Source organism: Molothrus aeneus, chromosome 5 (genome assembly GCF_037042795.1).
Source record: "Molothrus aeneus isolate 106 chromosome 5, BPBGC_Maene_1.0, whole genome shotgun sequence".
Classification (NCBI taxonomy): domain Eukaryota; kingdom Metazoa; phylum Chordata; class Aves; order Passeriformes; family Icteridae; genus Molothrus; species Molothrus aeneus.
This window is the reverse complement of record NC_089650.1, coordinates 56664731-56681490: the sequence shown is the minus strand read 5'-3', so window position 1 is coordinate 56681490 and position 16760 is coordinate 56664731. Positions and strand designations below refer to the sequence as shown.

General features: G+C 38.6%; 1 protein-coding gene across 4 annotated transcripts in view; it reads right to left on the bottom strand.

The window, feature by feature from the left end:
• Positions 1–16760, bottom strand: part of ATXN7L1 (ataxin 7 like 1) — a 110893-nt gene that overhangs the window by 31826 nt on the left and 62307 nt on the right. For 3 of the 4 annotated variants that reach the window (XM_066550830.1, XM_066550829.1, XM_066550831.1), the window contains exon 4: positions 933–1155. In XM_066550830.1, the coding sequence (XP_066406927.1) occupies positions 933–1155 (223 nt within the window). Of the gene's footprint in view, positions 1–932; positions 1156–6965; positions 7008–16760 lie in introns of those variants that run through there. The other variant, XM_066550832.1, reaches the window with a different exon arrangement.

Sequence of the window (16760 nt, the reverse complement as noted above, 5' to 3'; positions counted from 1 at the left end):
TTAAGGAAGTTGTGTCCAGAAACCCTACCTAAAATCATGACCTTCTTATGCTAGGTATTACATAGAAAAGGGAAGGATCCCTAAAGTAAGTAGATAAATCTTAAGAAAAAAGGAAGTCTCACTATCTCAAATTTACAGACAGAGAACTGAAGCTGAAGGGACCAAGGCATAACAGAACCAGGAACTCAACCCAGATCTCAAGTCACCAACCTAATGGCCTAATCATAAAGCATCTTTCCTGTAGATAATGAAGACAAAACAGTTTCTTAAGGGATAAAATAGCGACCCAGTTCTGCTGTCATTTATATTTTTGCAACTCTGCTGCTATCGTCACAGTCACAGGAGGATGGGCACGGCAGTCTCAAAGCCTGTATGTGTACATGTATCACAGTACATGATGTAAGACACCCCCAAAATAGTGATTTTTGCAGCCAGAATTTTCTTGTCATCTTGTAAGGCATCAAACATTATCAAAACACAGAATGAACTCCAAAAGCAGCTGCTATTGAAGATAATTGACTATAACCAGTAAGTTTTCATGAATATCAGTTAAGCCAATATTAAGAACTCTGCAAAAATTATCCCGATAAACTGTTTAAAAGCATCAGTTCTAAGGGCTGATAGTGTAATGGAAGATGAACCTTATAGATAGCAAACTGGGTCAAAACCTCACTTGCTACATGCATCTTAGAAAAACACATTTGATGGAACATTGAAAAAGTAATTCAGTCCTTCTTGCACTTCCTATATATAATTTCTTTTTCTTCATTAAAAAATATCCCAGTTTCCTCCCTTAGAAAAATAGAGGCTTAAACTGTAAACTTAGGTAAAATGAGAATTCAGATTTTTTTTTTGATTGTGATATATCTATATATATAGAGAGAGAGATTCTGAACACCAACATCTTTGGTAACTATTATTTTGGTACTTACCATGGTTTATCCCGTGACACTTTTGAAGGAAAGACTGTGTGCTGTTTGCTACTGGAGGTAAGTAGATTGTCTTTGGGCGTTTTGAATGGCTTTGAGTTGCTGCTGACAGGGTTATGGCCGCTGATACAGGATTTAGGTTTCATCTGTACTAGGGATGTCCTGGAATTACAGGCTGGAGAAGCTGGAGAAGGGGAAGGTTTACACATTGAACTGTGTCTTCGTTCTGTAACAGAAAAGGAATGAATTTTACAATATGTCATAGGCTAAAATTAAAAATACAAGTCGGGAAAGAGGAAATTGTTCTTTTCTTTATGCCAGGTACAATGATTTTCATCACTCCAAAGAACACCAGTTCATTAATGTTGTGAATGTAATCAAGCCAAATGATAATTAGACAAAAGTCAGCTTCATAAAATGCTCTGAAAAAAAAAAGTAAAAAATAGTAAAATAAATGGCAATAATCTATCAGAAAATTTGCATTTGGTGTCCCAAGTCTTTCATGCCAAGAAGAAAGGAGAGTATGTAACAGCTAACACAACTCAGTAAAATGCTCTGTGACAGATATGTGATTGCCCCTAAAATGGTTCATGATGAATTCATCTGACCTGGTTATTGGGCAGTTTACTTTATGACTATCTTGTTTCAATTTTAATGAGAAATTGTAGGAAAACAACAGGAAGACTGGAAAGTAGCAAAAGGTCTAATGCTCCCAGCCCTGCCAGAGAGGCGGGCTCTGCCTGGTTCGCTTGCTTATCTCCAAGCACCATTCAGGGTAAAAGTTTGGGGCTTTTTCCAGACAGAGAAAAATGGCATGTGCAAAAAACCCAGGAAATTTATGTCTCAGTAACAAATGTGGCATCTTGAGGTCAGCACTGCTCACGCTGACACCAGAGGCCTCTCAAGCACTGCAAAAAAGCAAGGCCTGACTGATCCCACACAAGACAGACAGGCTTCAGTGAAATTGTTTTGATTGGGTCATTATTAGCATTTTTTAAAATATAAATGTCCTATCCCTCCTATTGTTAAGTAAAAAGACTGTTTTGGCCATTCTTTACTAATTATATCTTTGTCCAGAGTAGAAGTGCCAGTGCTTGGCCAGCCGGCTGCACCAGTGTGCAGCAAACAACAGGCGTGTGCTGTGAACTTCAGCACAGCTACAAAATCCTACAAGAGACAGGAGCTGATCTTTGCTGTAAGATTTTTGAGGGGTGCTGTAAACCTTGAACAGTCCTGTTGGCCCCACTTGTGAAGCACCCTTTTCCCAGCCCCAGCGCTCCCTAGCCAAAGGCAGCAGCGGGTGGCACGGACGGGCTGGGGGAAGAGGAATTTTCCGGTCAGCAGGGCCTGGCTCATTGGCACTGACTGCAGTGTGCTGGTGCCCAAACACCAAGAGCCTGATCACAGCAGGGATTAGAAATCAGAAAGGTACCCCCAGAACCAACATAGTAAACAAATGTAGCAAGCAGAATGTAAGCATAAGCTGAGTACTTCAGACAAGCTGGAGTTTCTCACTCAACACACAGCAATTTTTCCTTATCTAAAGTCTTCAGCACTTAACTTGAAGAATCCAAGTGGGTGCTACTCTTTGAGCTTGGCCACCATCACACAGTCAACCAAGAGCAGGTAAGGAAGCACCAGTGACCTGCTACTACATGGGAAGGTTTTGTATTTGCATCATCAACCCTGCACTCACTAAGCTTGATATTTCAAGGACACCTAAGAAAAATTTTCTCACAGAGAATCAAAACATGACAATTTGTCTGGCATCCTCACAAGTAAAAACTTGCCAGTAGCAGAAGGATTCATCCATGATTAACTTGCAATACGCAAATACCTCAAGAACAAAGAGAAATGCTTAAAAAAATTCCAAAATGTTTCTATTAGATCTCAAATGACTGAGTAAAGCCATTTTTTATTTAAGATCAAGCATTTCCATATCTGCACATTCACAGCTTTAATTACCAATGCTGGAATTTCCTCCAGATTCTCTGGCAACTGAAGAGCAAAACAGACTTAATTTTTTTTCAAATACAAAAGTATCTATCCTTACTCCCAAAATGTCCCCTATCATTTGCCAGTTTTCACCCTACCACACACTTCAGTGTGCAGCCTCTGCCTTTAAAACTCCTTTGCAGGATGCAGTGGATTTACATTCATTTCACCTCATATTTGTGGTAACACCTGTGTAAGCTACACATCTGATTCTGAAATGCACAGTTGCATTCACAAACTATTAATTTTATTAATTAATAGTTATTGTTTCAAGATTTACCAATCTTCTCAACACCTATTTAATAAATTTTAAGTAGGCTAATCAAAATTTGCAACTTTCCCATTAATTAATGGAGGACTGATGAAAAGAAAATGCTATGCTACCAACAAAATCAAGCTGTATATAAAGTAAAACTTGGGAGAAAACATGTTTTCCACACACATACTATATAAACTTAGGATTAATTACTCCAATTTTCAACCCAGCTACTGGTTTTCTTAAACGTGACTGCTTTCTAGTAAACTGTGTCATCAATATGAGCCCTATGGATATGTTTGGAAATGAAATATATTACTCTTATTAAAATTAATCTTCTGGAAAGACGAATGTTCAAGATACTGATTGGTGGTCATTCTTGTGATCAGAACTGACTGCTATAATTAGCATTTCCTTTTAATTCCTCAAACTCCCCTTTTCCCCCCAAAACATGGCTACAGAAAGTCTTTCACCTTTTAGACAGACTCCAATACACATTCGAGTTTTATCAGTGTTACCCAGATTTTCTTCAAATTTCTTAGAATGGAAATGGAAACTGTGACCTCTGTAAAGTCCTACAGGAGAAAGAATGTAAATAGCCAGTGCCACACAACCAGAGGTGTTCTGAGACACTGCTTGGATGGGTAAAATCTGTGCATTTCCTCACAAAAGTTAATGTCACTTCAATGTCAGCAGAAGAAGATGACAGCAACACATTGCAAGTATGGCACAATGGAGAGCTGGAAGAATAATTCCCTCCAAAGGGGCATAAACTCCTGAGCTGGGCAAGCATGCTGCTTGCAAGAGGCTGTATTTGACAAAGGTGTGAATTCTCAGACAAATCTCAATGGTGAGGGCATAAATTGTGACTAAATATTGGTGTATATTCCTTCTCAAAAACTATCAAGTTGCCTCTTGATTCTTCATTCCTTACAATGTATCTGGTAGTCAATCACCTTTAGATACTGGTAATGTGTTTCAGAGAAATAATGGGAATATATGACAAAAAAAGGCCGTCAGCTGTCAGAATCAACTGCTTAAACCAGGGTGCTGGTGGCCTCCTCTGCCAAATTGACTTTTGTGGTCAAATCTGTTTTAAACATTTTTTACTAATTTGTCTGTTCCTATTTTACATATGTAAAAGCAATGACACGCGATGTCCAAATCTACTATTATACAGCCTATGCAACAAATTAATGCGTGAATAAAAGACATTTGCACATCAAACAGTTGTCATAAAATTAAATATTCACATACTACCATATTCAGGAGACAATCAGCTATCTGTGTAACACTTTCTACGCCCATTTGCAGTTCATATGTAGACAGATTAGATCTAGTTAAGCAGGTGAACTTGTATTCACCCAGCTTTAGACATGGTTGTCCCTATTCACAAACACCAGTGATACAGCCAGTGGACATTGATGAAACTAAAGAAGAATGAAAGTTTTTGCCCCTAGAAATGATTAAATGCAGTGAGGCAACTAGAAAATCAGTTATCATCACTGGTAAGATACTAACCTAAATTCTGTACACTTTTCAGCAATGCTATGAATACATGCTCCACTTTAAAAGATAATTTTTCTGATTCATTTAAATACTTCCAAATGAATGCTTACGTTCCCCATAAATAACAGCACATATTCTGTTTTGTTTCTAAATACCAGGTGCTGTCAAATCCAAGACCACAGGAGCACAATCAAAGTTACAATCCTCTTTACCACATGAATCTTTCTGCAACCTCTCAGCTGTCTCAGCATGGCCACTGCAAGCAAGTGACAAGCAACACGTGACTTCTGCTGTCAAACAGTTAAGGTATTAATGGCATTAATCTCAGAGGAGAGTTTAACACTCTCACTGAATTACTTCACTTTCTATAGAATCAATTTCAGATCAATATCTTTTTCTATTCAGTGGCAAGTGTCCAAAAGCCTGGTGCTCCATTTAGTTCCAAGGTGCATTGCAAACTCTGCATCAGTAGCACTGCAAATGATCTTAAACTATTCCAGGAGATTCTCCATGTCCTATGGAAACATGGATATAGTCCAGCTTTCTCAGCCAAATCTGAATTGTTTGTAGATGTGAAGTCCTTATGTTGTTGGAGACCTAACAGTCCCTGAATCTCCAGAGCTTCTCTCCTATGCCCTTATACTCCATTTTTAATCCTCCTTCCTGCCTCCTGCACAATGCAACGCCCTGCCTTTCCCCAAATCTCTGCTGCAGCTGCCAAAGTCCTCTAGGTCTGCCTTTAAATCTGTAATTCCACTGGATCCTCTCTGATGGGTCACCAGGGAATACTAGCAGCTGTTTTGCAGGAAACGCCACATCTTCTAATCATAAGCAAAAAAAGCAAAGCAATAGAGGGGCAACAGGCTCCAGAGCCACAAGCACAGCATGTGGGAAAATGAGGCAAAACCACATTCTGAGTAGAAAGTCTCTTTTCAAATTTTTGCCTTGACTCTTATACGCAAGATCAAGCAGTGAGCTCACAGCAAACCTTACAATGACACTACAGCAAATATGATGCCCATAAAACATGTCAAACATTGCAGTTTCCTACCAAAAAAGTTCTTTATGTGATCCTGAAACTGCAGATTATCTCTTATCTGGACTGGAAACAAAATCCCATTTCTTAGTATATCCCACCTGCATCCACAATCTCACCCAACATATGCTACTCAAAATTGATCAAATCAAGTGAAAAGTTTTTGCCCAGTTAGTGCCTTCTCCATCAATATGACAGACAAGCATGGAGGAAAAATGTAAGGATATAATTTGAGCATAGAGAAAGATATGTCTTTCATCTTTCAGTGCTTTTTTTTTCCAGATACTTGAAACAAAAAAGGAAAAAAAGCCCCTTCATGTTGTCACAAGACAGACACTAAAATTTTGTCAGCACGAGTCATTTTGAAACACTACTCTTGTACAGCAAGATCTGACTTCCTGTGTACAAGAGGCCTAAAGTAAAAATCAATTTTAGGTTGACCCATGAATAACTCCGAGACCCAGTGTTATGGATTATAGCTTGGTATTACACTTGGTAAAAACAAACAAAATTTAATTGCTAAAACTCTGAAAGGTAAGAAAGTTATTTACTGCTAGTAAACATTTATAGAATAATAAAAATACTTTTTAAGCTTGTATTCATCACAACACTTGAGTTCAAAGTCCTTTTACTTGGAATAGCATAAAGTAAATGATCCAACTGCCCTTAAAACAATATGAATTCTGTTACTCCCCATTTACAATATTTAAGCAGATGGTAATGAAATTTAGTATCTCATAGTCTTGTTGATGAAGATGTTACTCATGGTAACTCATACACCGCCTTAGCACAAATTACAGTTTTTCTATTTACATTATATCCTGAGGTGCTTTGTTGCACAGCCTTTCACTGTGCAAAGTTGAGCAATGTATACTTACAATTTCAATAAATGGTAAATGAAACCTACCACCTTGTACCGATCCCAGTTCAAAGTTTGCAAATGTACTTGGCATTAATCCTAATAAAACCAAAACAGAAAAAAACCCACACATGCCCGAAAAGCAACAGCCAGCAACCAGAAAATGAACAACCTAGACTCTTGCAGAAATGTGTCATCTTGCAGGAACTGGCAGCTGGTTCATAACAAGAATTCATAAACACCTTGTAAGCACTTTCATTTTGCAGCCACAGTCTGAAAAAACACTAGCAAAACCCGGTACGTGAGGTTAAACAAAACTAAAATTGTATTTGATGTTAGCAAACTACAGCATAATGTTGCAAGATTGAAGGATAACTTTACCAGCTTTTTTGACAAAACACTATTCCAAGTCCAGCTGAAAAAGTTTGGAAATAATATCCGCAAACCGTTCCACCCTTCTTGCACTGCGCACTGGAAAGGAAACAGCACAGTCGGTTTCATTTTGATACTTCTTGTAAACTGACAAAGGAAATAAACTGCCAGCTCCAACCCCTGGACTGATCTGCTGCATAAAACACTGCTCAACAATCACAAGCTTCATTCCAGGTCAAATGACATAATTGGGAAATTATCAAGTGCTAAAATAACCACCGTTCCGCTGGTGTTTATTTACAATAAACACAAGCTTCGCTTTCTGACAGAAACCCACTAAAACCATTCTCCATTTCACAAAGTCTACAAGTGAGTAGGATCAGCAAAATTATGCAAAACATCCTGCTAGAAGAAGAAATGTAAACTGAGCCACTTACAGAGAGGAGCAGGCTGCCAACTTAATCTGATTCTACGACGACTGTAAACATGTACTTTTGGAACGTGAAGCGTTCACATTGCCACAGATGCCGTCAGAGAAGCACAGCAGCGCGATTAGGTATTCTGCACACGGGGGGAACTCCGGCAGATGACCTGCCGCAGCAAACACACATCTCTGCTCACTCACACCAACTGTTTTGACTACAGGCACTTGTTAAGCACCAAGTTTCGGTCCTACCAGTTGGACACCAGAACTGAACCTGTGCCAAGAACAACACAAGCTGAAAACGGCTGCAGGGCTTTTTTTTTTCTTTTTTTTCTTGTTTTTTTAATAATTGTTGATACAACTCAAGTAACTGCAGAAAGGAACCAAAGTGCAAAATTTAAAGCAGCAAAACCCCCAAGTGTATATTTAGAAGAGGACACTGAATTTTTACTTCCTTGATGCAGGAAAGGAGGAGAGTGTTTGTGTACAACACAGTAGGATGAACCTGATGTTTTCCTGAAAATTCTTTTATTTATGGAATAACCTGGCATTTGTCAGGATAATTATAAAACACATGAAAAATAATCTCTAGACTATCACTGTTTTACATTTACGTGGCCAAGTATCTCAAAAATGGTAAAATTCCATAAAGAGCAACACACAGCACTTCCCAGAACACAACTATTCCTCATAAGTAAAAAGCATGAAAAGAAAGAAGGATCAAATGGAACTTCAAAAAATGCTTCAAGTAGTGCAATTAATTATCTGAAATGTAAACTGAAGCTTCTGGGTACTTGCCTACTTCTTTCATAAGGATTCTGAGATATAAATATGAAGCTCCAAGGTATCACTGAAGTATCAGACAGACAGGAAAACATCAGAAGTGTGAATACCCCTGCCCTGGTGACAATGTCAGTCTTCACATCATTGAGCAGGAAGACCCAGATTTAACTGTAATGTCAAGGTCTGTTTCTACAGCTATAAAAGGGGATATTAATGATTTAGAGTATTAACTTGATTAAAAAAAGAATTGAAGACTTAAGTAGGAATTCATCATTCCTGTAATGACACAATTCTACACGTGTAACCAGCATTTGCCACCTGACACATTGCTACTGCAGAAAAAATGACAATTTTCAACTCCATATTTCTCAGCTCAGCAAGGCCAAAAATCCCCAGGCAAAAAAGAAGTAACAGAGCAAGTGAATCTTGGGTACACACTTTTGTGAGTGACAGCCTACCAAAGAAAAGCAAGGAAAGCTTATGCACAGAAATTTCACATTCTGCTGGAGGAGATGCACAGTTAAGTCCAACATGAAACGAGAGTCTGAGCTAAATACCACCTCAAACCTTCTGTCCAGCACCACAAGGACAGCCCTCACCAGCCTTTTGCACTGGTACCTTACTACATGCTGACCCACATTCCCACTATTTTTGTACTCAGGGTGGAAATGCATTATCAGCCCTAAACTTAGGACAGACATATCAAGTGAAATGCTAAAATATTTCTAGCAATCAAGCCACAGTACTCTCAAAGGTAAATACTGCCAAGAAATCAGAATTTTGTGGGTGATTTTATATGTGAAGAGAAAGCTTTTATTTGCCTAAATGTACAAATCTATAAACAAATCATCTATTCATTTATTCAAACACCCGACTTAAATAATGACACTCCAGATTGTTGCAAAATAGAGGAAAATTTAGTATTGTCATCCTCTTATGCTTTGTACCATATAACAGACCTGTTCCCTCAGGCAGATCTTTCACACTCAAGGTCATCTAATGACACATATTTTTATTCCTTTATACTTCTGAGGTAAAATATTTCACTGTACCTCTATTTCCCTCTTTACTTATTTCCCTTAACTATATTTACATAACAATAACAAAATAATTTATGTACATTATTGCTTTAAGAATGAATTAAATCTTTCCCTTCATCTATTATAAACCAGAAATGTTTAATGTTTCTTTAATGTTTTACTTAATCCAAAAATATATAATGTCATTCATTTTTACTGTTAAGAAAAGATAAGCCATTGCACAGTGAGATGGGACTACTGAGGTGGTTTGGAAAAAAAACAATGCTCTATTATGATTCTGAGAAAACAGGCTATCATTTTTAGGTGACATACTCTTGACCTGGCTCTGTGAAAAACATGGCACCAGATTTTATTCAATATCAAGATCTCATATCATGATCTCATTTTATCATTCCGCACAAATAACTTCTAAAGAAATAGTAACTTCACTGAAATGAGCCCAAAATAACATCTTTGCAGGACTTGCTTATAAGCTGTTGTTTAAACCTTCTGGCTTTTTCTGTGACCTGGGATCCAAACCCAGCACCTGGTGAATCAATGCATTTCTTAGCAAGCTTTTTTTAAAGCACAGAAATAATGGATTTTTTTTTCTATAAATTCACAGGTTTGCATGGTAAATTGCTCCATCTCTGTTACCCCGAGCTCCTCTGTCCTCCAGCAGCCTCATCATTTCATCCTGTACCACAGGCTTTGTCCCTCTCCCAAGGGATAAGCTCTGTTTGGTCTGCAGGTAGACATGTGCCAGCTGTCAGTACAAGCTGCAAATGTGCTACTACCACATGGAATACTGTTCTCTGGGCCACATTATTTAAGCTATCTCCTCACACTTGCTGATTTTCCTAAGACTGCTAGAACTTTGGATTTTTGAACCAAATCAGCAAAGAGCTAAAAATTCTCAAACAAAACAGAAAATAGATACAATCACATAAGGTTTATTGCTATTATTATTTTTTACTAGTAGCATTATTACAATATTTATAATATTATAGGAAATCCAAGCTAAAATCTACATATGATTTGTTTTTACTTGGTTCTCTCTGTTTGCCACTCCTCATGGGTATTTCAAGGCATCAAATTAATTCCTTTGGAATATTCTGACATAATTTCAAAATCCAGGTAACCATACAGAGCTAGGGGCACTTGTTTTGTTTTGAAAAATGGAATGAGCCTACATTTAAGTTTCAATTGGCTTTATCAACACCTGCTACAAAAGCAGCATAACTGTCAGTTCAGAATATTTCCTCATTCCAGACATTTTAGATAAATCAGTTCACTCATCTTTCAAGCACATTATTTGCCAGAGTTAAGAAAATCTATTATTTAGAATGCTGCATGAATAACCACAAGTGATTACCCCTTAATACACAGCCTCCAAAATGAATGTGGAAAAACAATTCCTGAAGAGGTCACTTGTTCACATTTCCCTCATTACATACAATAGCTCTTACAAACAAGAAACCAAACTCTTAACCTTCTACAGAAAAAAACTCAAGAGACAACACTAAAAAACATACCCAAATACAAAAGTGGGTTTGTAGGGCATTTTTAATTTGTTCCTCTCCCTTTAAAAAACTCTTTAGTTCTGTATTTACATACAGCTTCTTAATTCTGAAGTTGGTTTTCACTTTAACTTGCATCATTTATGACTTCTAACTGTGCAAACTAAAGAAACTCAGACAAACCGCACATGATGAAATAAATGCAAATTAACCTCTGAGAGTCCAAGTGACAACTACTTCATATTCTGTCTCTTCATGTACCTCTTGACCATTCATCACTGCAATGAACTTCTCAAACTACAAATTCTTTTGGATAAACTATTTCTCCATTCATAATTTAATAAATTTCCCTTCATTGCTTGTGATGAGAGTTTCTTATGTCTAAAATATCAAATGTCTGCTATACCTATATATACATACAGTTAAGATTTTTTTTCTCAGATAGGTATTTGCTCAGTTTTTTTCAAGTTGAGTTTTCCAAAGTTTGTTGAAGCATGGTCAGTGTTTCAGATGCTGTGTGAAGAAAGGCATTTTCCAAAGCCACACAGCCATTAGAGATCACACAGCAGATCTTAATTTAAAGCATTCCAAGTTTATTCACCCACTGATGTTGCCTCTCTTTTAGAATAATATGGCAGGAATGACACAGGGAGAAGGGACAGGTGATTTCCAGTGCAACTATCTCCCAAGGTGCATGAACTGCTGTGACAGCACAGCTGTGCAATTCTATTTTCCCTTCTCACACTGCCAATGCCCTGAATAAACTGTAATCCAGTGTGGATGGCTCTAACTTTCCATGGATCTGCTCAGAAGCATATATGTACCATATTTTAGAAAAACTTTTGGAAAAGAAAAGGTGTAGGTGCTCACCAGCTGAAGACACAGGACATTTTTCCTAGGAGGCATTCTAATTACTTTCTATAAGCTAATAGAAAGACAATCATATTAAAGCAAGGCATAACTCAACTCAGAACAATTCTTGTGAATTTTAACATGGACAGTAAGCAAACAAACCAAGATGATTAGAAGTCCAACTTGAAGCAAGTTCATACGAATGAACCAGTTTTACCTGAAGACATTTAACTATTATATATGCAAAAGGATACCTCTGAGAAGAAGCATGCAATAAGTATCTTTCCAAGGTATCAAATGTTTCATGTGTGTCAGTCATTTTTGGTTTAAACCCCAAGAGTCAATTGGAGCATATGTAAAACATTAGGATGATTACTTCCTACAATGGACTTAGCTGGCTTTTTATAGTGCTAGAACCTGGCTTTACCATGCTTGGTGTAACATTTCACTTCAGGAGGGAAGATATGAATAGGACATATGTTTGCCAAGACATGAGAGTAACCCTTGGTCAGCCAAGAAATGACTACAGAGAGTAAGCTGGGCTCATTAACAGGAAGAAGAGAAAACAATTTTAAGACAAGGATTTCAAAGTGGGTTATTTATAGAGTCAACACTCAATTATCCATGGTCAGATTATCTGTACCAGAGATGCAGAAACAAATCAGCTCCAGCTGGGCTCATTAGCAGAGGTGCAGCTTGGTGCAAATGTCCCTACACTTCTAAGGACATTGTGGGTTTAAAAATTACACAGCATCTTTTTTTCAGCATAACAGTGAAGTCCTTTTTTCAATCTAAAGTGAGTCACTTGGGCTGCTTCTGTATAGCATTCCAAAGGCAAGAGCACTGGGGAAAATGGCAAAGACTTCAGACAAAGCCACTGCCTGGCAGTGTTACCCCCATGCTCTGGGTCCCAAGAAACTTTATGAGCTCAGGCCCAGCGTCAAGCCCGAGCTGGCTGCGTGCATTCCTGCACTCTGTGCCAGGGCTGCGGCCTCCGGCAGGAGCTGGGTGCAGACAAGCACCAGATACTTGTGACAAAGCAGGAGCCAGGCACCAGCCAGCATGGCAAACAGCAGGCACCTCAAATACAGCTGGGGTGGCCTCTGTGCAGAGGGACTGAGCTGTGAGATCCCTTCAGATTACCATTTAAACTTAAGTCATTTAAACCAGATATTCTAAATGACAGGAAAATTAAAATAAGTCCTTTTCTAACTTCAAGAAAAACACAGCCACAGCAATATCAATCCAGCTTGAAGCTGTTTTCCTGGCCACACTGCCAAAAATATAATCGACAGTGAAATACAAAGGTAGATTTAAAAAAGGGGAGGAAATGGAAAAAATCCAACATGACATTTCTTACCTACCAATTGCTTCCTCTGAATCAGACTATCTGTGTTCTTGCTCAAGGACTGAAACCTTTCTCCATCTGTCAGGAGACAGCAAACTCCAGAAGAGACTATGATCTTCTGGAAGTTGTCCCTTCTCATCAAATTCATGTTCTATAGTTGAAAGAAATCCTACTGTTTAGAGATAATAAAAGATACTTCTGGAAGAATTTGAGATTCAATTTGTTTTTTTCTAGCCATGGGAGTCACTTAACCAAAGAGACAGGGAAAGGACAACAAGCAGGATACTGGCATGATAAATCTCAGCTATAATCAACTGACTCCAGCTTGATTACAGAGGAGGAACTAAACTCTGTATTTGGCAAATGGATCACAGAGCAAGTCTTTTCTAAAGCTTTTTGCTGAGTCTGACAATTGTTAGCTAGACAGTACAGCAGATTTAACCAGCAATGGCTAACAAGTGAACCAAAACTAACCATGCCTGAGCCATCATCCCTGGGATTTGCCTACTGTATCTAAGTTCTGAGACAAAAAGGTTTATTTACACTGAACTGCTCAAGTAGTTTCAAATAGCAAGAAACAGAGGATCACTGAGTGCAGGATGAGATAGAAGAAGAGGGTTATCTATCCCATCAGAAGATCATTGTAACACTTGAGGAAATCTGCAGGTCCTAAATCTACAACTTAATTATCCCCCTTCCTTTCTTCCTCCCTAGTCCCAAATTCCTTGACTTTCTAAGTTGCTTAAGGTCTGAAAAAAAAGTAATTCAAAGAAAAAAAACAGTTCAAAAGCACATTCACTATGATAGATACTACTTATAAGAGAACTCTGGCAGTTTTATTTCTTCTAATTTCTCCTTTCATTTCAGATGTCTAAATGCCTACTGCATAAAAAGTGATAGCAGTGGCAGTTACAAAAGGTTTGCTGTCTGGCTTTGCTGTTTTGCCTAGGGACATGAGGTCTATTCTCAGTATTAGGGACTAACATATTTTGGAAGGTGTAACATTCAGCAAACAAAACCAGAGAACAGATCTTCTGCTGTACAGTATTTGCAAGTCTCGTGTATGGTATTTATCTTGGAATACACACTAATGAGGACAGCAGCACAAGCACTGCAAGGGAAAAGACTCAATTACTGTAAACAACTGGGAACAAAAGACTGTTAAACATTCAACAATCACATCAACATAAGGTTTAGAAGTCTTTACCTCTTGTTTACTGTAACAAGATTAGGTCAACACTTCCCTCTGCCTCTTAGCCTCATCAAACTAGGGAAGACCATAAAAACAAAACCACTGCACTAACTCACTCAGTCACTGAAAAAACTCACTGCCCTGCTCAAAGTATGGAAAGATACCAAAGTATCTGGGGCTACTGCCACAGTAAAAGTCAGCCTGTAACCTCCAGCTAATCGGCTGCATATCTGTCAAGCACATACATGCGAACCACACTTACATAAAATTTCTGCTCCCTTACTGCTCCTCCCTCTCCAAGATATCAATTCTAGCCAAGAATTTGATTAGCAACAGACTATGAAACACTTTCAGAGAACATCAGAGGTGGCACTTACAAAAGGACAGTGAACTTTTATGGCCTGAAGGCCCCAGAGTGAAGTGTGGCAGCTGCATCAGGCATTGCATGTTACAGCTGCAGTCATACCATGCATCAAAAAGAGATGCAATTTCTTTTTCTGCTCTTCTTCCCTTTCAAAACATTCCTGGCACACCTTTGGCTTCAATCTGGTATTAATCCATGGTTGAATTACAGTGTATGGATGGAGACCGGGCACATTGTGTAACACAACCTTGAGTCTTTTAGCATTTGCTTCCTAGAATAGAGTGCTCTTGCCCTGCAAGTACAGTGTGCATTGTTGTCTCCAGATGTAGCCTCATAGAGTCAATATACTGAAAAAGGCCTGCTAAGCCCTCTTTCACAAGCAATCTTGATTCATCCCTTATCAGGGACCTCTCTCTTGTTAGTAATTTTATTCCAGTTTAGGAGTTGCAATTATTACATACTCTCCCACCCCTTCCTGGCTAACTGTAAAATTATTAAACATCAGACTTACTGCTTTTGTAGGACTTCTGTCTTCCTCTTTATAATCACCTGTCAAAATCTGGTACATAGTGAGTTTTAAACAAATCATTCTATGCTGGTTTTGTATTTTAATTAAATATAAAGCAACACTGGTTAGATACCTTGGGACATTTCTCACTTTACAGAAATCAGAGCTCATTTAACAGCCATAGTATTTCACAGACTTAGACAGACACCTCTATCAGGTAACACTGGTTTCAAGTAAACAAGTAGGTTTTGTTTTTTTCCCTGAAAAGTCTAATGAAGTTTTCTAGTGTCACTTAGATTCATAACCATTTAGAAAAATGTAACAGAGATAGAGAACTTTCTGGTTTTCTCCTTTTAAGTTCATTAGAACAAATAGAGGGAGAATGTAATCCACGCACACAGCAAGTAATCCAACTGTAATTCATACCACAGCATAGCAGAGGTAAAGCGGTAATGCCAACATTAAACCTGATACCATTTAGCCCTTAAAGCTTGCAGGTAATCCCTCTCCTTCCAAGAACTGCACACTGAGAGAAATCAGATATATTTAAAGAATAATTCAGTATCAGATATATTTAAAGAATAATTCAGTATCATGAAACAAAATAATTTAAATTGAGCTTAGACATCTAGAGCCATATAGAGGCTTCCAAAAGCAAACACTCAGGAACTGCCTTGCTCTTAATTTTAAAAGCTCTACAGAATACATATAAAAACATAGCATAAAAAAGTTGACAGCTGCCAGTTAAAGAGTCAGCAGTTCCCCACTGACATATTTTGTTTAAACTACTTTGGAACCACTGTCATGTTATTAACCAAATTAAAAAAAACCAAACCTCTCAATGAGTTATATATTTCTAAAATACTACCCATTACCAATGTAATTGTAGTTTGCATTATTCTTTAACCACATTGCCACAGGTGAAATATACCCAAAAAATGGCAAAACAAAACACAGAACATACAAACACATATTTAAGGGAGAAATCAAGGTGACTTCTTGAAAATATGGCTCTTGCTGAGTTTCTAGTTACCTGCATGCATTTCTCTTTAATCTTTCTGAGGCTGCAGCAAATGGAGCTTAGTATCTGCTCTCAAGCTAAAATTCTTTGCAATAATTTGTGTAGATTTGTGCAGATAAAAATAAAATCACAGACTATATTAGATTCCAAGACTGTAAGCAACATGAACTATCATATCTGCACAACAGCATGCTGATATAGTTGGGAAAAAAAGTAAAAATAATCACAGCACAGATAACCAAGGGTCAAAGTTCTGGTTATGCATGAAGTTTCAGTATTGGCACTTCCTGTTCTGAGTCTAAAATACTCGTAATTAAATCTATTTTATCCTTCTTTGCTGAAGTAATGGACTGCTATTCTCTCCTCTCCTCCATATATCTACAGCTGATTTGCTCACTTACATTCCTGTGAACCACGAGGCCAGTTTTAAGAGCTCTGCGGTGCACCAGAGGCACTGGCACCCTCAGTCCCGCAGGCCAGGGCTGCGCTCGGGCTGCTGCACCAGGCTCAGCCCAGGAGCCGCTCCCGGCGCGGAGCGGAGCGGGCCGGGAGCTCGATGCCATCCCCGCACCCTGCACCGCCTCAGCTGCTCCGGACACCGCAGGTGCTGAGGCAGCCCTTGCACACGGGTCACCTCCCTCCGCTCCGCGCAGGTATGTACGGCTGTGCGTGTTTTTCTCCAGCAACAGCTGGGTCCTACAGCCTCGTGCGGCTCCCGCACCGGCTTTCTCACGCCGCTCGAGCACAGCAGCAACAAAGCAAGGCAGCATCTG